General features: G+C 45.0%; 2 protein-coding genes across 3 annotated transcripts in view; one reads left to right on the top strand and one right to left on the bottom strand.

The window, feature by feature from the left end:
* The window catches only part of MRPL46 (mitochondrial ribosomal protein L46), a 31,060-nt gene extending 11,787 nt beyond the window's left edge, over window positions 1-19,273 (bottom strand). The window contains exon 1 of the mRNA XM_069222725.1: window positions 19,024-19,273. Within this exon, the coding sequence (XP_069078826.1) occupies window positions 19,024-19,266 (243 nt within the window). The 5' untranslated portion in view covers window positions 19,267-19,273. The remainder of the gene's footprint in view (window positions 1-19,023) is intronic.
* Window positions 19,274-20,095: 822 nt separating this feature from the next.
* MRPS11 (mitochondrial ribosomal protein S11) overlaps window positions 20,096-23,210 on the top strand; it is a 157,901-nt gene continuing 154,786 nt past the window's right edge. Inside the window, exon 1 of one of the 2 annotated variants that reach the window (XM_069222724.1) lies at window positions 20,096-20,274. In XM_069222724.1, the coding sequence (XP_069078825.1) occupies window positions 20,207-20,274 (68 nt within the window). In that variant the 5' untranslated portion in view covers window positions 20,096-20,206. The remainder of the gene's footprint in view (window positions 20,275-23,210) is intronic. The other variant, XM_069222722.1, reaches the window with a different exon arrangement.

The raw sequence follows: 23,210 nt of genomic DNA, 5'->3' as shown, positions 1-23,210 counted from the left end.
TTGATATTCTAAGTGGTCTTCCTGGTGGTATAATTATTGTAAATGAGTCTTTATGAACCTGGAGGCAGGTCTGTAAGTGGCCATTAGTATAGTGAATGGACAGGTTTCTTGGAAACATTTGGAACATAAAGTGCACATAGAGCTATTGGTCACAGCAGTGAATCAAAATGTCAGCCAGAAAAGGGGATGTATATCAGCCACCAAAGGATATCACAGAAAAAGTGTTAGGTAGCGACATATACCCTGATTAACAGCAGTTTTAACAGCAGCAGCTGTTATATCAGTGAGCCCAGCCAACAAGAGCCCGTTATAAATGTCTGTTGCAGTCTTCTAGTTTCTCCGGATGGCTGTGACCAAATGAGTAAGCCTGAAAACCTGGTTGCTCATGCTTGTGAGCAAAGTCAGAGGCAGCTCCTTGATGTGTTATTAGATGACAGAGTGAAGCATACAATTGTTCCGTAAGACTCCTATTTTTGAATTTCTATGTGGGCAACAACATTTTAAGTCTAAAGGCTATGGATCAAGGCAGGGTGGCTTTCTTGGCATGTTCCATGACTACCTTTATTTACTCTCTCCACTTTCTCTCATCAACTGCTCGCTCTCCATTCACACAGCTTAGCTCTAAGACTTTGATAAGTGCAGTGTTAAGGCAATTATTATTGTAAAATGCTGCATCAACTTTGAAAGAAATGTGTTTGAAAGGAAAATATTTTGATCACTGCCACCGATATTTGTTTCTACATATCAGTGTTGGAACAGCATCCCTTTCATCTTTCTATCCTCAATCTTGTACCCTATGCTACCATTCATGCAACATGATCAAACTCTTGTACCCAGAATTAGGCAGTATGGGTTCCAATGTTGGTATCCAATCGCTTTTCCCTCCTGACACTCTCCCCAGAGCACTCACATTTCTGTATTAAATGGGTAAGTACCTTATCCAGTCAAGGCTTTCTCTTTGAATTTTGGGAGATATGCTCCTGTTTCCTCAATTTAAAAAAAGCAGGACCACAAGCCCCAAAATGCAACAAAACTTGGAATGGATGAGCTAGTCATATATAAACCTGGAAAAATGTTGAATTTTGTATCCAGAGTTCAAGTGATTTAAGACTTCCTACCCTACAGTCATCTTTTTACTCTCCTTTGAGCCCTCTCCCTTTTCCTATATTACACATTCCTCTTATGTTGCATGATTTCTGTCCCACCTGTCAATAATCACATTTCCTCTGATTGCTGTTCCCTGCCTAATCATGTAACTGGTCCCCTTGTCTCATCGGTCATGAAATGCCTCCTATACACGTTCCTGACACCTCTGCACTGCCCCTCCTATTAGCTACCCCACTTATCTACCACACCTGTCTCACTTCATCTCTTGTTGTAACCGGACACCACTCCTACCACTCATACACCTATACCCAACTCTTGTCATTACACTCCAGCTATGTTCCATCACCAGTCTCTGTCATTTATTACTTGCACCATTCTGTCAAATTGCTTATTATCCCATTTTGCCACAATTGCATTGGTTCTAATATCCTTCTTTTCCACCTCGACAGTGAACTGAGTATTCAAGATATCTATACTTGCCCCATTACAGACACCAGTCATTCATCCCATCTTCTCACCCTCTACTCCCTCAGCTTGTTGCTTTCTGTAACCACTTCCTCTCCTGTTCTGTAACATAAATGATAGCTCAGTATGTTAAACCTCATTGCTGCCATCTAGTAATATACAAGTCAAAGCCAACTCAGTCTTCAACTCCTCCAACATTCGGAATTATGTACCATTAAAGTCTGTAAATGGTTAACTGTAAGGTCTCTTATTTACAATGCAAAAAAGTGGCAGAAGTGTAGTAAGATGTGCTAGCCAAAAGGTTGTGTTTTTCCTTCACCTTCTGTCACCTGAACTCTCTGGTTATAATGGCGACTAATCTTACCCCCTGTCCCAAACACCCCCTCTCCCCACCTGCCAACCATGGTCTATCTTACCACACAAATGTAGTTTTTTTTCCAGTGAGTGCAGCTACTTCTTGTCATGGGGTCAAAAGACTAACGCATGTCTAGCACGTCCTCCTTCAGTACAATGCTCAGTGCAAGAACACTGTACCAGTACCCTTCGCAAAAGTCAATAAGTGACAAATGATGCTATGACACTAATATCATGCACAGAGTATTCAGCAGTGTGTAACAGATAAAGTATAAATCTGTTATCATTCCTGAGGCTCTCCAACGTCTACCACAAACAGCTGATAAGATTTTAAAATCAGTTGGATTGATGGTGGGCTGACTCTTCCTACAGAAAGGGGCAGGGACGGTCAAAATAGCCTAGGGGGAGGGTGTTGCGGGGAAAGGGTTCTACAGTTACAGATAGATAAATTAGGGAAGGCAAGCTGTGGCATTCTGGGTGGAACCTGGTGCTGGAATGTGGAATCTTGGTTGGACTGTGATTCCGTAAGTAGCAGTTAGCCCAGGCTTTCTCTCTCAAGAAGAAGAAGCTATCTTTCTTTAGCTGAATAAACTCACATACCTCTACAAGGCTGGGTACTGTCTTCTGTGGAGTGAGAGACTGAACAATGGCGATGAACAGGCAACGCAAGAGAAGCCTGAGCTCTGTGATGAGGAGGCTACTTCGCCTTAGATCAGAAGGAGTTGTGCAGTGGGCTAGTGACACTTCTGGGAAGGTTGGCAGTCGGAGTTCTTGATGGTAAATGCTATTTTAATGCCTGGTTCAGGTAAGAACCGGGTGCAAGAGAAATTAAGAGCACAGGAGGCATCTGAGTGTCTTCACATGATGTCCCAATTGTAGCATGAGCGTACCAGCCGTCGCTGCAAAGACGAGCATGTGATGTGGCCACCTCAAGTATTGCCTTATCTTGGTGGCCATTTTGGGTGAAGCAGTACAGTCGGTTAATTGAACCCTGAAGTCTAGTCATGGTGTACGCAACATTTCACATCGCCCATGTCTAATCAGGATAGTGTGGATTATACACACACAAAGAGCAACATACTAGAAACAGTTAGAACAACAAATTGTGAGCTATTTAAAACACCCTGGTGCAGATTATACATACAGTGATTCCCGCACTACAATCAATCATACTTACCAATTATGACAAAATCTAATGGTGAATAACACATCAGTGAGTTTCCGTGATGGGTAAATACATTTTTGTGTAAACGGCCATTTGGTAATCAGTGATTTGCGCACTGTTCTGTGCATGTCTAACGGTGGTTTGGGTACCCCACTTCAATAACACCCTATTATTTGATCCCAATTTCATGATGGATGGTATTACAGCAAGATGGACTTGAGACGCAATTAGAGGAGATGTTTACACTAGTAAAAGAAAATAAGCCATTCTAAAACATTGTTTAGGTCCTGAAAGAAGGAGGATTTAACTCATTTACCACTGACAAATCTAGATGACGAAGATGAGAAGGAGTTCGAGGAGTATGAAACTGCACCTAAACAGCTTGACTGCTATTATAAAAAAAGGTTTAAATGAAGTGGAAGCCAGGCATACATTTCTTGGAAGAGGAATATTGCCTAATGGACCAACAGTCATTTGTAAGGGCCTTGAGAATACTGGCTGCTAAATGTAAATAATGTACCGTTCAGGACCAAATGCTAAGGGACCGGATGGTATATAAAACGTGTGATGTTAAATTACAAACAAAAAAACTTTTATTAGAGTAGGACTTAACACTAGAGAAAGCAATTGTTATTGCTCGCCAATTTGAAGAAATTAGAATAGGCTTGAAAAGGTTGGCTCACAAGGTCACAAATGAAAAACTTGAACATGTAGATATTAAGTCAAAAGCAGATAGCCATGGTACGATTTTATGGGAAAAGAAGAATTATGTGTGTTTTAAAAATGGTCTCCAGGATATTTAACAAATGATAAGTCATGCTCAGCTAATGGTGAGCTTTGTAGATATTATAAAACTAAGGGCCATTATGCAAGGACGTGCAAAAGTAGAAATTGGGGTACTGTGAAAAAGGATGAAACTAAACCTAATTTAAATCATATAACAGAAGAAGAACAATGCACCACTTTATATGGTAGAAATTCCAGATAAAAGTGTAAACGTAATGGCCGATTCCGGGTCAAGACGCACACTGATTAGGGATGATTTAAGGCACTTATTTCCCCAGTGTGAAACTCTTAACACCTGACATTAAAAGTGTTGGATATGGGAACAAACCCATTGATGTGACTGGGTACTTTATATCAATATTGAGTTGCAAGGGTAAGACAATTGATAAAGAAAAATATATGTAGCTAAAGAAGGATCGCGTTTGGTAGGATGACCACAAGAGAGAGACCTCATGATAACTCCCAATCCCAACTGGAATATAAGGGTTAAATTTTACTGGTTAGTGAGGATAAGGCTATGGAACAGGACAATTTATTTTCCAAGATATTCTCAATGTAATCTAAATTTGGCTTATTAAAAGAATGTTACTCACAAAATCATATTAACGATAATGCAGTGGCCAAGGTTCACAAAGTTAGGAACATACCTACATCTATGACAAAGGCACTAACGGGAGAAATCAAATCAAATCAAATCAAATCATTAGCATTTATAAAGCGCGCTACTCACCCGTGCGGGTCTCAAGGCGCTAGGGACAAAGGGGGTGGTTATCGCTGCTCGAACAGCCAGGTCTTTAGGAGTCTCCGGAAAGCGGAGTGGTCCTGGGTGGTCCTGAGGCTGGTGGGGAGGGAGTTCCCGGTCTTGGCCGCCAAGAAGGAGAAAGATCTCCCACCCGCCGTGGAGCGTCGGATGCGAGGGCGGCGGCGAGTGCGAGGCCAGAGGAGCGGAGGGGGCGGGTGGGGACGTAGAAGTTGAGCCGTCTGTTGAGGTATTCCGGTCCCTTGTCGTGGAGGGCTTTGTGTGCGTGGGTGAGAAGTCGGAAGGTGATCCTTTTGCTGACTGGGAGCCAATGCAGGTGTCTCAGGTGTGCGGAGATGTGGCTGTTGCGGGGTACGTCGAGGATGAGGCGGGCTGAGGCGTTTTGAATGCGTTGCAGGCGATTTTGGAGTTTGGCGGTGGTCCCAGCGTAGAGGGTGTTGCCGTAGTCCAGGCGGCTCGTGACGAGGGCGTGGGTCACGGTTTTTCTGGTGTCGTCGGGGATCCAGCGGAAGATCTTGCGGAGCATGCGGAGGGTGAGGAAGCAGGCGGAGGACACGGCGTTGACTTGCTTGGTCATGGTGAGAAGGGGGTCCAAGATGAAGCCGAGGTTGCGGGCGTGGTCTGCGGGGGTCGGTGCGGTGCCGAGGGCCACCAGGAGTCGTCCCAGGCGGACGGGGTGTTGCCGAGGATGAGGACTTCAGTTTTTTCAGAGTTCAGCTTTAGGCGGCTGAGCCTCATCCAATCTGCGACGTCCTTCATACCCTCTTGTAGGTTGGTCTTGGCGCTGGCGGGGTCCTTGGTGAGGGAGAGTATAAGTTGGGTGTCGTCGGCGTAGGAGGTGATGATGATGTCGTGCTTGCGTACGATGTTAGCGAGGGGGCTCATGTAGACATTGAAGAGTGTCGGGCTGAGTGATGAGCCTTGAGGTACGCCGCAGATGATCTCAGTGGGTTCTGAGCGAAACGGAGGGAGGTAGACTCTTTGGGAGCGGTTTACGAGGAAGGAGGCGATCCAGTCCAGGGCCTGGTCTTGGATCCCGGTGGAGCGGAGGCGGGTGATTAGGGTGCGGTGACAGACGGTGTCAAAGGCAGCCGAGAGGTCGAGAAGAATGAGGGCGACTGTTTCACCGTTGTCCATCAGGGTTCTGATGTCGTCTGTGACTGAGATGAGGGCGGTTTCAGTGCTGTGGTTGGTTCGGAATCCGGTCTGTGAGGGGTCGAGCAGGTTGTTGTCTTCCAGGAAGGTGGTCAGCTGTTTGTTGACGGTCTTCTCTATTACTTTGGCTGGGAAAGGCAGAAGGGAGATGGGGCGGAAGTTTTTCAGGTCGCTCGGGTCAGCCGTAGGTTTCTTTAGTAGGGCGTTGACTTCGGCGTGTTTCCAGCATTCGGGGAAGGTAGCAGAAGAAAAAGAAGAGTTGATGACGGTCTGGAGGTGCGGGGCGATGATGTTGTCGGCTTTGTTAAAGATGAAGTGCGGGCAGGGGTCCGAAGGGGCGCCGGAGTGGATAGAGTTCATGATGGATTTGGTTTCTTCCGTGCTGATGTGGGTCCAGTTGTTGAGGGTGATGGTCGGGGATGTGGGTTCGGTGGTGTTAGGTTGGGTCTGGTGTCCGAAGCTGTCGTGGAGGTCGCTGATCTTGCGATGGAAGAAAGTGGCGAGGGATTCGCATAGATCCTGTGAGGGCGTGACGGCGTTAGCGTTGGGGTTGGAGAACTCCTTGACGATGCTGAAGAGTTCTCTGCTGTTGTGGCTGTTTTTGTCCAGTCTGTCGGTGAAAAAATTCCTTTTGGCAGTGCGGATCAGGTGGTGGTGTTTGCGGGTAGCGTTCTTGAGGGCGGTCATGTTGTCAGCGTTGCGGTCCTTGCGCCAGGCTTTCTCAAGTGCGCGACAAGTTTTCTTTGATTCTTTGAGGGTGTCAGAGAACCAGAGGGGTTTCTTGGTGTTGTTCTGTCGCTGCGAGCGTTTGAGGGGAGCAAGGTTGTCTGCGCAGTTGGAGATCCAGTTTGTGAGGTTGAGGGCTGCGACGTTGGGGGTCGGTGGTGAGGGTGGGTTGGTTGGCGGCGAGTGCGGCGAAGAGTTGCTCTTCAGGGATCTTGTTCCACTGTCGGCGAGGGATGGGTTGAGTGCGGAGGTGGCGGGTCTCGCGTCGGAATGTGAAGTGGACGCAGCTGTGGTCGGTCCAATGAAGGGCGGAGGCGTGGCTGAAGAAGACGTGTTTGCTGGCGGAGAAGATAGGGTCGAGTGTGTGTCCGGCGATGTGGGTGGCAGTGTTCACCAGTTGTTTGAGGCCGAGGTTGTCGAGCAGGGTGGTGGTGTTGGGGTCGTTGTTTTGTTCCAGATGGAAGTTGAGGTCGCCTAGGAGGATGTAGTCCGGTGAGGCGAGGGCGTGCGGGGAGATGAAGTTGGCGATGGTGTCGCTGAAAGGGGCGCGAGGTCCGGGAGGACGGTAGACGAGGGATCCTCTGAGGGTGGTCCTCGGGTCGGTGCGAATCTGAAAATGCAGGTGTTCAGCGGCAAGAGGGGAGTCTTCAGTGGAGGTGGTGACGCTGATGGAGTCTTTGAAGACGATGGCGATGCCTCCTCCTACTTGGTTGGTGTGGTCTTTCCTGGAGATCTTGTAGCCTTCGGGGATGGCGGTGGCGATGTCTGGAGCAGAGGAGGCGTTCATCCAGGTCTCCGTGATGAAGGCGACGTCCGGTGCTGTGGAGTCTAGGAGGTCCCAGAGTTCAACGGCGTGTTTGTGAACGGAGCGAGCGTTGACTAGGATGCACTTGAGGTGGTTGATGGCGCGTGGGCTTGTGGTCGTAGTTGTTGCGTGGTGGAAGATGCGTTTGCAGGAGTTGCAGGCGAAGGGTGCATGGGTGCGTTTGGGGTGAGCTTGGAACCAGGTGTTGGAGCATCCTGGGTTGAGGGCATGGAGGGTGGTGGGGTCATAGCAGATCATCAGGGCTTGGGAGCGCTGGGGACCAGGGGTCATGGCGCTGGGCGCGGGCCAGGCGCGGACGGGTGCAGACAGGCTTGCCTCTGGCGCGCCAGCGGCCGCCATATGAGGTAGGAGGGGGGGGGGAGGGGTCAGCTGGGGGCGAATGGGAGCTGGGGGGCGGGGGCGTGCAGGAGGTCGCGGCGGGAAAGCGCGAGGGAGGGGGGGGACAGGTAAGTGAGAAGAGCTGGGGTAGGGGGGTTTAAGGGTGGAGGGGGGGGAGAGTGTTAGGAGGTTTAGGAGATTAGGGAGAAAGATAGGTGTAGGGTTGTGAAGATAGGGGAGGGGGGGTTGTAGAGGTGGGTGAGGGTGAGAGGTAGAGTGAGGGGATAGGAAGATAGGTAATAGAGGGGGTGGCGGGAGGGGGGGAGAGATAGAGAAATAGGTAGAGAGAAAAGGTAGATAGAGAAATCGATAGATAGGGAAAAAGATAGAGAGATAGGAAGATAGGAGGAGGTGGAGAGTGAGGGAGTTGGATAGTGGGATAGAGAGATGGAGAGATAGGTAGCTAGGAGGAGTGAGGGAGGTAGAAAGTGAACGGGTTAGATAGGGGAGATAGAGGGGGGGATGCGAGTGGGGGAGGGGGATGAGGCAGGAGCAGGAGGGCAGGCGCGGGGAGAAGAGGACGGAGGAGGCAGAAGACAAGAAGAACAGAAGACAAGAAGAACAGAAGAACAGAAGAACAGAAGAACAGAAGAACAGAAGAACAGAAGAACAGAAGAACAGAAGAAAAGAAGAACGGAAGAACAGAAGAAAAGAAGAAAAGAAGAACGGAAGAACAGAAGAAAAGAAGAACGGAAGAACAGAAGAAAAGAAGAACGGAAGAACAGAAGAAAAGAAGAACAGAAGAGAAGAAGACAGAGGAAGACAGAGGAAGACAGAGGAAGACAGAGGAAGACAGAGGAAGACAGAGGAAGACAGAGGAAGACAGAGGAAGACAGAGGAAGACAGAGGAAGACAGAGGAAGACAGAGGAAGACAGAGGAAGACAGAGGAAGACAGAGGAAGACAGAGGAAGACAGAAGAACACGGAGGGAGATACAAAAAACCGAAGAAACAGGGTGCAGAATACCACAGCAGAAGATGAGGAAGAAGAGAAGAGGAGAGAAGACGGGGAGAAGAGGAGTACAGAAGAAGAATACAGACGAGGAGAGAGGTGGAAGAACAGAGAAGAAGGAAAGAGGAAAAGAAGCAGGAGAGAGGGTGAGTAGCGCGGGGCAGAACGAGGGGCTGGGAGGTGGGGGGTACTTACTGTGAGGTGGGTCTCAGGAACTCAGGAACCTGGAGGAGCTGCAGCGGCAGGGGGAGCGACCTACCCTTGGGTCAAGGGTCGCTACCACTCCAAGAAATGGAGAATCTGTGTAAGCAGGACATAATGGAAGTGACAGAATCTTCTGAGGGGCTGTCACCTGTGGTTGTTGCACGTAAACCAAATGGCAAAATCAGACTATGGGTCAATTTGAGAGACCTAAATGACTGTATACTCAATATTGATGAACCGCTTTCCCTATTTAAAGGTGCTATAGTGTTCATTAGTTTAGATCTCTCAAGTGCATAATACCAAGTAGCACTGTATAACGAAATCAAACACTACACTTCAAAAGATGAGCTTATGGGAGGTGCCTCCCCTGAGAGGAAATCCTTGACACACCCATCCGACCAGGAGGGAAAGATGAGATTCATACGGGGCAACCCTGCAGGGGTGCCCCAAAACAACATCCATATTTATAACGGAGGCCAAAAATCACACAAAAAAGTATTGGGGAGAGTACGATGATCCTCCCTAATCGACAACTAATCCAGGAAGAAACCACATTCAAACGTAATAATGACTGTCTGGTGCCACATGGTAAAGGACTGCGGGAGGCGCCTACCACAAGTCCTCCTACACCAATGCAGTTCAAGCAAAAATGTACTCATCAGGAACATAAACCCATGCGAGAAACAATTCCACCCACTGAGGTGACGTTAATGGGCCAGGAGCACGCCCTGAATATAGAACCAAACCACCAATCGCCTGTTTACGTAATTACTCGAGCATATCCCGTTGCACACGCACCAGAGCATGAGCAGGATCACAATGGGGAATTAAACAAATACTGTAAATCTTCAGAAAAACATTGAACAGCCGTCAATAACATTTACCCCTTTATATGAATCACAGGGGCAATGGGATATGGGGCAATGGGATATAAACAAGTCAAACATTTTGCGGCTGCTGCACCATATACTAACACTTGCAAAACTTACAACAGGGGGCCTCTCAACAGTAAACTGTAACACTTACCCAAGGATCAGCCAGAGAGAATCCACTTTGACCACATGGTTTGATCAATGCATTGTAGATAGAATATCGGAATATGAGGGGCTGCTAGAAAGCTGGGGCATAAAAATCAGCAAACCAGAGTTAGAACGATACCCTCGAATTCTGTCAATGAGAAATCAACTGTTACTTCCAGTTTTAAAAAACCATTAAATGACTATACAGGTGACAAGGAACAATGGAGATATCCAACTGGCTGATGCAAGAATTGATCGCAGCAAGTTGGGCGGGCAGGACTGGGATTGGCTTCCTGCAGCTCTGGCCGTTAAAGGGAAAAAGTGTCTTTAATCGTATAGGATCTTCACTTAATAATCCAAAGAATGTGATCAAGATAATTAGTTGGAATATGGCCGATCTGGCCTCCCTCATTGCAAGTCTGAGCACTGAGGGCTTCATAAACAATGCTGATATAATGTGTTTTCAGGAGCCATTAACCATACCTGGTTACACAATAACCCAGTCCCCCGCACAAAAGAAAAACCTGTTTGGAAGACATATGGGAGGCCGCGCAACATATGTCCAACTAGATCTAGTTGTCAAAGTGGTGTCTTGGGAGAAATCAACAAATGATGCCCACGAGATAACCATATATGGCTTAGCCTTTACCAAGGAAACGAGGCTGGTATCAGTAATTAACCTGTATATAAACCCGTTCAGGCAAAAAAAAAAACAGGCAAGGGTCAAAGCAATCTTGTTGCTATTGAAGGAATTTTTATATGATCATCCCAATCATGAATATTCGATTGCAGGACATTTTAACACCTGCTAACTTAGTCAGGAGGTGGGGCTCCCTGGAGACTCAGTAAGATCAGCCCTAGAAACCTTCTTTAAGGAATTTGAGTTGAGAATGACCAATTGCAGTGACATAGTAGTGGGCACACCCATTCCGACATTTAGGAATATCTCCACATTAGATTACGTCTTCCAAAGTCCAGAACTGATGTGCAGATGCCTAAGCCATAAGGTGACCGATAGATCTGAAAGTGATCACAATCTCGTGGAAATAGTAATCGATATTGGTGCAGTGAGACATCAGTCCTACAAGGCTAGCGGAAAGCAACAATTATCTAGCTTATGCCCCTTGACAAAACAAATCTAATGGGGTAAGGCATGCACAGCTAAATACGATCAATGGAAGAAGGCCATTGGCCCACTAAATCTCAAAACCAGGGCAAGTTGGATCACCGATCAGTGGGAAAATATGATTAAGAACCTACACATCTCACTTTGCAGCACAATCCAGTACAGGTATGTGGGGAACAAAAGGCAGAAAGTTGATACATTTTTAGTATCGAGGGGATATTTACATAGCAAAAGGAAATGCAGGCAAGCAGAAAGGCGATACAGGAGGAACACAACCCCTGCAGCAGAAGCTTTTTGAAGGCAGGCAAGGAAAGAGCTTAAGGAAACAGTATGGAAATTGAAGCTAAACGAAGAATGCTGGAATCAAATACATGTACTGATGCCACCAAGCTAAAGCAGAGAATTCTGGAACTATGTCAACTCTTTGATAAATGTATCTGTAAATAAGGACAGTGTGATCTCTGCCTGTGATTGATAAAGCCATGTGGGAAAACTTTATAAGGATTCAGAGTACGTAGATGCCCACGGCAACACTGGGCTGCAACATGACTTAGCTGGCCTAGACAACACATTGCCAACTGTCTCTGTTAAATCAGTGAAAGTAGTGCTTGGCAGCATCAGGTGCGATGGGGCCCCAGGCCCGAATGGCCTTCCGGGGAGCATATTCAGAGATTATAAAGACTTTTGGGTTGAACCAGTGACCATTTTATTTAAGGATTGTCTATACCACTCTGTAGTACTGGAGGCCTGGAAAGGGTCAATACTGCACCCAATCTTTAAAAAAAGGGACATCACTCTACCTGCAAATTATAGGCTGATAGCCCTATTAGGTGTGTCCGGCAAGGCCTTTGCAAGGGTACTGCTCCAAGAACTTAAATTGGATAACTGATAATATCATACCCAAATACCAGACCGGTTTCAGACCTTGCTCTTCCACCCTAGATAACATTCTTGCCCTTTCATAACTAGGTCAGAAAGCACTGAAATCATCAGCTCAGACGCTTTTTGCTTGTTTTGATTGACTATAGTGTGGCTCTTGATGGTGCTGTGCGCCACACTCTCTGGAAAAAACTGGCCGTCTGGTTGATACCTAGAAAGTTGCTAGCATCTATAATCACACTGTACTCACACATGGGTGCGAATCAAGATCTCAAACACACACATAACCAAGAAACTCTGTCCTAACAAAGGCTTAAAGCAAGGCTGTGTCATCGCCCCCACTCTCTCGAATCCATATACAGCTGATCTGGGTGTGTAATTGCTCAAAGTAAAAACATTTCCCCCAAAACTGGGATAGTTGGTGCTCCCCATAATTCAATATGCTGATGACCTGGTCTTGCTTGCCCAGACCCGAATAGGGCTGAAACGGGGCCTGGAAATATTGCACAGCTATAATAAAAAAAATGCTTTAAGGGCAAATGCAGCCAAAACCAAGGCTTTGGTTTTTTGCCCGCCGAGCCAAAAAGCAACAAAGAGACTGGAAACTGGGCCGTTAAAGAAAGATGGAAGACCAATATCATTATCTTGGAGTCTAGCTATCAAATATGGGGAAAATTTCATCAGGCAGCAGCACTGACAGCTAAAGCAGAGAGAACTACCTATGCTCTAACAAAACTATACCATCGGCTCAAATCACAGACATCAGAGGCAATTAGACAAACCATTAAGGGAAAATTATTACCAGCAATCTCCTATGGGCACCTTGCATATCCCGGCAGGCTTACAGCACTGCTGGAGAATCGTCAGGCGAGAGCATATAAAAGGATACTCCAGATCCCTAGATCAACCAGGCATAAGTCTCAAATTTGAAATAGTAAGAATGGATACAAGATGTAGAATGGATTTAATCAGGCTCCTCCACTGTGTTTGCAGGGCCAAAACCGACAGTTTGAGGTGGTCTCTGAAAGCAATCTTTAAAGATGAATCCAGTAGCAGGGCCATCTTCCTTAGGAGTGCTGAGGAATCTTTCAGCCACTTGGCTCCCTCCAATGCAGCAGACCCTCTTATAACGATGGCTCTACTAAAAAAAGATCCTGAATGACCTTGGTGTGCTAGCTTTGAGGCAACAAGATATTGCTATAATTCGGAACGTCAGCGGAGCGGAGGGTTTAGCTGAGTCTTATGCAACCAAAAATAGCCAGGAGTACATGAAAGCAGCATTGGGTTTTCGCACGTTCCAGATCATTTTGAAAATACGGCTTTTGACTCTCCCAGTCTGGGATTACAGACGCAATTGGAAGACCTGGCAGGGCTGTTTGCAAGAATGTACCTTGTGTAAATACCGCACTGAATCAATTACACATCTCGTATGTTGCTGTCCATGCTTGGCCTCAGAGAGACGTCAACTACTAAAACCCCTAATCTTGAAATATGGCCTGAGAACATGCAAAGAAGCATTAATATGCATCTTTACTGCAGTGGCCACTATGCTTTGGGAAATTCTTCTCCAGAGTGAGAAAGGCCTTACAGCTTGCACGTGACCAGCAAAGGGTGGGACCCAACAGGGGCGGTTTGGCCTAAAAAGAAACTTTACTGTCAAAATGGCTCCTACCCCCACGCTAATTCTATATGACCCATGATGGCACTGGTCTCTATGCTTTCTAAGGCTCATCCCTAATTTTACAATCTTCTTCAAACTCTATCTTGATTGGCACTGGTCCCTATGCTTCCTAAGGCTTATCTTTAAACTCTATTGTTCTTTCCTCCATATTCTGTCTTATCTTGCTCCTACCTTCATGCTAACTATAGCTGATCTGGGGGGTCACTGGTCTCTGGGTTTTCAACGTCCTGGCTCTACAGACATGCCTGGGATTTTAATTTTAAACTCTATACTCCATTTTATCCTGCATAAGAGAATATACAAATTACTCACGATATTTTGATGCGGTCCAACTAACACTATGATTTACAATTTCATTGTATTATATGATAAGGCGTAATGTGAAAATTGTCCGATGTTGGCACAACGCCACTCACAGGAGGCGAAAGATGGATGGGAATTTTGCGTAAGCATTAGAGCTTACAATTTTAGGACTTCATGATAACATACTTGTGTTAGTATCTTGTGCTAGCGGGCTCCATAAGTAAACAGGAGTTATAGATGTATTTTATATGTGTTTTATCATATATTAGTGCAACAATTTTAAGTAATCAAGCAATAAAGCTTTACCTACCTACACTTCCTTAATTACACCAGAAGCAGCTTTCAGATACCAAACGATGCCATTTGGGCTAATTTGCACATCTGCAGTATCACAAAGGTGAATGCTTGAACTGTTCAAGGACTTGTGAACGTATTATATTTTCACAACAATATCTTTGTGTTTGTTAAAACAAAAAAAGTAACATGCTAAGAACTTGTTTACAGTTTTAATAATTACAGGAGAATGAGCTTAAGTTAACAAAAGAGAAGTGTAAATTTGAAGTTAATTCTGCTGACTATTTGGGATACAATATTGCTAAGCAAGGCATGATCCAAAAACAAAATTTGGTCAAAGCCCTTAAGGATGCTTCTAGCCCAAAAGATAAAAAACAACTAAGATCGATTTTAGGTCTGGCAGAACATTAGGCTAAAGTAATTTCTGAATTTGTGACAAAACTAAACATATGAGGGAGTTGATGGAACAAATAAGCAATCTTCACGGAATAATGATGGAGTATAAGAGTTCAATAAAGAGATTGCTCGTACACCTGCATTACCTTCATTTGATATGGAGTTTGATTCAATATTTGTGACTGATGTCAGTAATGTAGATACTGGAGCTGTTGATGCAAAATCAAATAATGATAAATCAGTAACTATTGCCTTTGCTTCTAGGCCATAAAGAAGCTCAGAGTTGAACTATTCTACGTTGGAGAAAGAAACTTTGTGTATTGATGGATGAATGTTTTAAGGGGTGTAAAATGTATGTACCTCATAGTTTAAGGCAAACCATACTTGACATGGCCCACGAAGGAAATCCTGGAATGAGTATTATGACAAGAAGGATTAGAGCTTACTTTTGGTTGCCACCAGTGGTAAATCACAGAAAACAATTGACCATCACAGAAGTCTTTCCCAAAGGTTTGGATAATGGCATACAGCTAACATCTAAAGAATGAATATGTTGTTTTTATCTAGCTATGGAACAGAACACATATGCATGTCCGTACATTATCCACAGAGCACTGATATTGTGGAGTGATGGATTTGTTCAATATGGCGAGAGACTGAGTTATAGTTACATTATGGCACGAGTTACAGTTACTTGAAATAACTAACAGCTCAATATCTATGGTTTTGTGCATGTAAAATCTGAACCTAACTATAACGTTCCCGTAACCTTTGTTTTTTAGTGAAAGTCTAAAGTTTTGTTTAATTCCATTTCCTAACTATAACGACTCTGTAACCTTTGTTTTTTTCAGTAAATTTCTTGGGATTTCTTAACATTGCTGTAAATCTGTTCAGTAGTCTTGGAGTGATTAAAGGGGAAAAAATATAGGTAGGGACACAGATTTGCGGGTCAGGTCAAAAAAAGAGGGTCCTGATTGGCTGGCCTCTACCCAAGATAAAAGTTGCAGCTGCCATTTTTTTTGGGCCGATCCGTGGATCCACTGCAGCACTCCGCGTGACCCCTCCGTGTAACTTCGCAAAGGATCAGAGGATCCAAAGCACAATTTAAAAAAAAAAAAAAAACACCCACTGCCGTAGATATTCAGCAGTTATAGCTGTACTTAAAGTCATACTTCTATGAAGAAACTATAACTTTAGGCTACGAGTTTAACATAAGTAACTATAACTGCTGAATTTGTATGGCTTTGAGTGGGTGAAATGTGAACCTAAATATAAGTTCCCTGTGATTTTTTTTTTTTTCAGTAGATAGATAGGTAGATAGATATTATAGCATACTAGTTTTCAAACTTTAGGGGATTTAGAGCATAGTATTTTGTTTTTTTCCGTGAGATTACTCTTATTGGCTGTGTTAATATCTTTCTTCTGCAAATATCATTTGTGCTGTATTTGTTGCTGTGTTTAATGGAGGGTAATGTGCGGCATTCTGGGTGGAACCTGCTGCTGGAATGTGTTATCTTGGATGGCATGTGACTCCACAAGGGGCAGTTAGCTCATGCTTTCTACCCTCAGAAGAAGCTATATTACTTTATGCTGAAAGAACTCACTCACCTCTACAAGGCTGGGCTTTCTCTTCTGTGTGGTGAGAGATTCAGCACATGCTTAAACGATAGTTAACTTAAAAAAAAAAATGAGAACTAAAATAAATCTGGTACAAGGCCATGCTGCAAGAAAATGACAGAGAACTAAACTGCAAGTGCTACAGAGGTCCTGGCAGTGCGGTTTTTAAATTGCAAAATCTATCTGTCAAATAACTTCTTTTGACGAGTCAAAACTCTCCTTTCAAATATTAATAAGCCACCCTTTAATAGGCCCTATTGCCCATAAGGTAGTGTATGTGCTATTTAAAAGAAGCACATGTAAAAGTTTATTGTTACTCATACCCTTACAGTAAAAATGCCCCAAAAGTTATTTTCACTACAGTGAAGCTGGAAGTTTCATAGGAAAGCACCGGAATACAATATTAATTCTAATATTGTTATGTCCAGTTATGAAACATATAGAAATGTCATGTTTGGTGTAATGGAAAAGCGCCTTTTGGAAAATTACCTTTTCCTTTCTTAGAGCCTCAGAGGCCCATTTGTATGAGCTGCAACAGTTACCTGACAACTGAATAGCACCCTGTATGAGATGGAACTTGCTCCCAGAGCAGGAACAAAAGGTCTTGGTTAAGGGGGAAATGTTGTTGTTTCCTTGACAGGATTGTTCGTTGGCTGGGTCAGATTAACTTCAAAGAAGCCTAGCCTGTTAAAGGCAGATGGAGCTAACACCTGGGCCTGTCCCTTCCCTTTATCCTCACAGTCAGGCATGCACCAATCCCACTGGGAAGGGAACTTCCCCCAGAACTGGTTTAGAGGGACCAGAGGATGGGCTGCTCATTTCTATGGGTTTGGCACATGAGCTCCACACAGGGGAAGAAAGGTTCTGCCATCTTGGTTTTAGTTAGTGAGGAGCACTGTGGGATTGTTTGCAGTATGGCGCAGAGGAAATCCTGCAAAAGTGGATATGGTTACCCAGGGAACTTTTACCCCGTTGGTTGGGGAGTGGCCAGGAGTTCCCCCCACCCAAAGACTGGTGCCAACTATAAATGTGGCATCCCCAGTATAAATGTGGCATCCTCAATACCATTCTCAGAACACTTTCTGGACCTGTGGAACAACAGAAGAGGCCTGGGCTTGCTGTCTGTGACCTGACAAGAACCTAGAAGACTGGACCCGGTCTCCCTATTTTATTAGGACAAAGAGGAGGACTGCAAGGATCATAGAGCTGACCTCCCGGTCATGCTACAGGGACACAACAATCTACAAGAGCCCTTTATCTGCAAGTATCCAGCTGCCCAGTTCCAACCTGACCTGCTCTGGACCCTGCTGCTGCCTTCCGCTAGAGAGAGTTTTGATCCCAAACTGCTGTCTTCAAACTCCTGGACCCTTTGGGTGGTGTCAAAGTGTATTTCTCCCATCATCTCCTGGAACTTAGAAGCTTTTTGGGTCCAGAGGACCAGAAATACCTGCCAAGTCGATCCAACAAAGGTGTGTTGCTGCTGGGCGAGAGGCTCTGGTTTCTCAGATTCTGAACTTTTCCACTGCAGCAATTCCAATTTATGTGGATTTCATGATGAAGATAGCAGGCCTCGTGGAGCCTTCTTTGACTGCAGCTTGCAGCCATGCCCCACTGGAAGAATCCAAGTACCAAAAAGATGACTAAGTCTGAAGGCAGAAATCTTTACTGGGAGAAGGCCCCAGAAGTATCCGGCCGGTGAGGAGCCTTCCTTGGACAGGACAATCAGATGTCTCCTGCTCTGAACTTTCCAGCCAAAAATCAATGGCTTCATCAGGACCTCATCCAGTGGTTATCAAACATTGTTGAGTCTTCTTTGGGCCACAACTGTTGCCTTGCACTGCTGAGGATATTTTCACTTCTATTCCAGATATTAAATGTGAAGGAAAACGTTCTGACCAAGCCAAACCTGGTTTCTGTATTCGACCTGTCCTCCACTGCAGTTGGCCTTAACTGGCATCAAGCTCAAACAGATGACCACTTTGGTGCTTCACTGTTTGGCTCTATTTTGAATAGCAAACTATAAATATGTGTAACTCTGGTTTCCTTTACTGGGTTTTGAGCTTGTGGTGTCATTTTATTTATTAACATTTACTGTATTCATCTAAATTGGTTTAGGATTTTTCTTTGGTTGTGCTTCCACTTTATTACTGTTTTGGCACTGCATACATACTAGGCATGCCTGTTTTTGCCACAGCTACCATGGGGTTGAGTTTAAGGTCCTTTGATGTCTTTAGTGGTTCACCCAGACAAGGGTTGAGGTTATCACTTAAGGTGTGTACTCACTACCCTTAACTAACAACTTAATTTCTTGCTCAGACCAATACGTTCCCATCATAATTTCAAAATAGAGCAATATCTTCAAGCCCGAAGATCCTATAAACATTGAAACTTGGGAGAGGTATGGTTGATACATTTCATTAACTTGTCATAATCCTTATCCTATTCATGCCAACAGACTGTATTCAGATGGGAGAACATCAAACCTCCCACCCCCCTACAATATGCCAAAAATTTGGAGGAGGAAAATGGGAGATTTAAAAAATAAAATAGAGAGAATGTATTCTCCCCCAAGCAAACAGCCCCCCACTCTCCTCACCCTCCAAATTAACTTATAGTGCAGCAGATGCATTTCAGGCTGGAGACGGCGACAATAAAGCCATTTCTGGTCTATTAACATATACGGACTAAATGAAATCCCGTGAAATTTCGTTCAAAATCTCCACCTTTCCAATTTAAAAATGTTGCCTTGCACACTTGCTACTGTCAGCTGAGTTGTGCTTCCAAAACACGTTTGCCCCTCGTCACCTTGGTTCCCCAAAAGACTCTTTTACCTGCTGCATCAAATGTGCCATCTCTTGTTGTATAGCCGTCCTTTCCTGCGAGACCACTGCCGGTCTCTGAAGACATACAGCTCCAAGTAGCCTCCAGGGGGTGCGGCAGCTTTCTGCGGGTACAGTTAGCCATCTGAACATCGAGGTACACATATCGGGCAAAGCCCGACGAAAAAGCATACCGGCGACCAACCTCCGCATGGGCGCAGCCATATTTGTGAACCGACTGGCGGAGCAGGACATAAAAGAAGGACTGTCAATGGGAAAGCGTTGCATGTCAAATAAAGATTTGTCGTGTTGTAGAGGTCCTAAGTTCGCCTAGAAGACGTGCCCGCTACAACCGGACATTTTAGTATGAAGCTGTTTTTCATCCATTATTTGTCAATACTTAGTTTGTTGGGCTTCTCAAATTGCTATACAGTATTTAAACACAGCATGTTAAATTATTTAGATGAAAAAATATTGTTCTGGAATCATTACATTTCACTGTTAAAAATGATGTGCGGACTAAAATGGAACATATAAAAGGACACACTACCCAGCTCTGTTCGCAATCTACCTTGAAATGTCAGTTTCAAAAGTGGCAGATACTTTTACTTCCGGGTTTAAACTCGCGCACAAGGAGCAGGTTCTCTTTACCTTTGCGAATTGTTTTGTAGGAAGAAGTTGAAGCGGGGCAAAGAAGAAGGTCGCGATCGTTTCGGGCCTGGACCTTGCATGTACTATCGGCCATGCTGAAGTGTCAACGTTTGTTGTATCAGCGGACACGCTAAGACATATTTTCAACCAGAAATGTTTGATATTCTTAGATAAAAGTTGCATTTATCGTTACTTTTCTATACGACCTATTTTTGTCTAATTCTGAATATAATTTGAACCACCATCTTTTAAAAAATAAATGCTTTGTTTTGAAGGCATTTTAAGTATTTATAATAAATTCACACGAGATTAATATTTTAGTTTTTCTTTGTAGGCAGAATTCTGGCTCTTCTACCGAATAAGCAAACGTCTTTCACATAAGCCTGCGCTTGGAACACGCAGCGCATTTCTTTTTGGTATTGTTGTGAAGTCCCTTTTCTATTACCTATGCAGCTCGTCCCGTTTGCATGAGAGTCTGTGTCTTGGAGGTTGTCTGACCAAGCAATAGAAGCCGCTCATGAATACTATACAGGGTTTATAGATCATGAAGTTCCTCATTGCTGCTGCGTGCAGACAGCTTCTTTGCTCTGCAGGGACGACCAACACCATATGGTAAGTTTATCCTGTTATAATCATGTGTATATATTAATGGCCGGAAACACACTTTGATCAGTAAGTAGCCTTCTGTCTTACACACTAGCTTTATACACAGCTTCTCTATCTTCACACGCAGTAACCCCACAACACTCATTCATACACAACACTCTGGGCTTTAAGTGGGATGAAAAAAGTGTGTTGGGGGCGAGGGGTGGACTAAAAGGGGAATGGCCTGTTCAATTAAAGTTATGGTTGAGTACGTACGTTTCTGTTTTTTTTTCTCCATAGTCTGACACTCGCTTGGTATTTAGTTTCCCCCGATCACCTTTCTGTTATTGCATCCAGATATATAACACAACTGCTGACCAACCTGAAACCATCCCGGACTATTGCATTTGTCATGGTTGTTAGCTCTTTAAGATAATTGAGTAACAACAATGATCTTTTTGTAAATAATTAGTATTGAAAACCAGGGGCATAGTTTGGTCAGCAAGATTGGTTGGGGGAGTGGGGAGGTGGGTGAGCTTCAGATTTCCAAACAATCATGCTGGTTAAAGTTGATTATACATGAAGCTGTGCAGGAGGTCAGGGCATAAGGGCAGTAGGAAGGGAGAAGAATGTCGTTTGTGGGGGGGTATTTATAACTCATTATTTTGTAAAATAACAATTTTCAAGGTCTTGAAATCAGGCAAGAGTGTGCATGTGTGTTTCTGTCTGCATATGTATGTAAAAATCCCAAGTGAAATCCGACAAACATTTCACCATGCCCGACTTAAAGCACCTGTATCCAACTATTTACTGCAGAATACATTTAAATGGGGGAGCGGGGGGGTTTACCACACCAAACACCTGCACTGAACTACGCCTCTGCTGAACATATTTTAGTTCAGAAGCTGTGAGACTATGCATGAAACATTTTGGAAAGGGTAGAGTCTTAAGAGTTTCTCAATCACTCCTCATATGCTCACTCTGTTAGGCACTTGCTGGCCTTGATAGCAAGGCCTGTCTGTTGCAGAACCTGAAGCACCTCCTGGAGGTGAAACATGTGCTCCCCACAGCAGAAGCTGTAGACAGCTAAGCCGTCCAGGTGGCTGGCACTGAATGCCTCCTTCCCACCAGGATCCTGCCAACCAACCTCTGAAAAGTGACAGGGGTACTCTTCAACCCAAAGAGCATCACCCAGAATAGGAAGTAGCTCTTCGGGCTAAAAATGCCGACCTTCTTTGGCCCCCTAAGGGCAATCTTCCAGTATCCATACATCAAGTCAAAGGTACTCAGAACCTGGTAGCCCTTAGCCGGTCAATGAGCACTTCAGCTCAGGGTTGGGGTCAAATCAGTTTTGGTGACTAAGTTGAGTCCCTTGTGATCAAAGCAGAACCAGAGTTCGTGTATGGTACCCAGTGGGGCAGTCTAGGTGCCAGCACTGCAGAGGCTACTGGAGTGCTCAGTCACCCCCAGTGCAGGCAGTTTGGAGTCTTCCTCCTAATTGCTAGCCTTCACAAATCCACAAAGTTTGTTTTTCACTGGCATACTGTCTCCAGTATCCATGTCATGGGTACAGCAATGTGTAAGCCCAGGGATGAGAAAGTACAGAGAGGCAAACTGTCCCAAAAACTGCTGATTGTCTCTCTGCTATTCTCGAATTAGATTATGGGTGAGGTTGATACTTTCTACAGATCCATCTTTCTCCTTGGAGGATAGGAGGTCAAGTTAACTCTCCTCTACACCCCATGAGTTGTCATCAGGAGCATAGTGTCCTCGGATCTCTCATAGTGTGGTTTAAGGCAGGCAACACTGAGTACCCTTAATGAGTTCCTCAGGGTCTTGAGGTCCTCCAGGTCGGTGACCTCCCCTGTTCGCTTCTTCATCTCGTAGGGACAAGACCAGCGGTCTTGGAGGGGCCTGGGTTCCACAGGTTTCATAACCCACACTTTACCAGGTTGAAACTCGACCAGGGTGGCCTTTTGGTCATACCAGTGCTTCATGACTTTCTGGCTGGCTTCTAAGTTCTCAGAAGCCCTTTTCCAGAACTTTTACTTCTGGTTCTAGAGGGCCAGCATGTAATTAACTACATCATGGGGAGGCTTCATGGGAGCTTGCTCCCACCCCTCCTTCACTAGGCTGAGAGGTCCTCTAACAGGGTGGCTGTAGAGGAGGTGAAATGGGCTAAACCTAACTCCCCTCTTTGCTTTGTACCTGTAGGCAAAGAGCAGGCATGGTAAGAGGATGTCCCACTTCCGTCATATGGGTTCAGGCAGGCCCATAATCATGTTATTGATGGTCTTGTTGAATGTCTCAAAAAGCCCATTTGTTTGCAGGTGACAGGATGTGGGGAAATTGTATGTGAACCCACACTCGTCCCACATGGGCTCCTTGTACGCTGACATGAAGATAGTGCCCCTGTCAGACACCACTTCTTTGGGGAACCCTACTTGGGTAAAAATCCCCATCAGGGCCCTAGCCACTGCAGGTGCAGTACGGACCTCTTGGAGTGCCTCTGAGTATCTAGTGGCATGGTCCACCAAAACCACAATAAACCTGTGGCCCAAGGCTGTTTGGAGATCTTGGGGCCCAAACAATGTTGATACCCACCCTTTCAAGGGGGTGCCAATTACAAGAAAGTGAACCAGGGTAGCCTTTAGCTTTTCCCTTGCCTTCCCACTGGTCTGGCAGGTGGGACACAACCTGCAGAATGTATCTGAGGCTGTCTTCTTCTGGGGCCAATAAAAGTGGGTAAGAAGCCTTGCAAAAGTCATCCTGCCCCAGATGTCCTGCCAGGGGAGTATTATGAGCCATGCCAAGTGGGAGTTGGAAAGCCCTACAATATATATATATATATATATATATATATATATATATATATATATATATATATGAGTTCATTCTCCCAATAGATAAGCTGATCTCCAGATGTGTCGCCACCCAGGTCACAACTTGCTGCCTCAAGCCCT

The sequence above is a fragment of the Pleurodeles waltl genome, chromosome 3_1 (assembly GCF_031143425.1).
Source record: "Pleurodeles waltl isolate 20211129_DDA chromosome 3_1, aPleWal1.hap1.20221129, whole genome shotgun sequence".
NCBI classification, from domain to species: domain Eukaryota; kingdom Metazoa; phylum Chordata; class Amphibia; order Caudata; family Salamandridae; genus Pleurodeles; species Pleurodeles waltl.
Note: the sequence above shows the minus strand (reverse complement) of the source record. Positions and strands in the feature narration are given on the sequence as shown.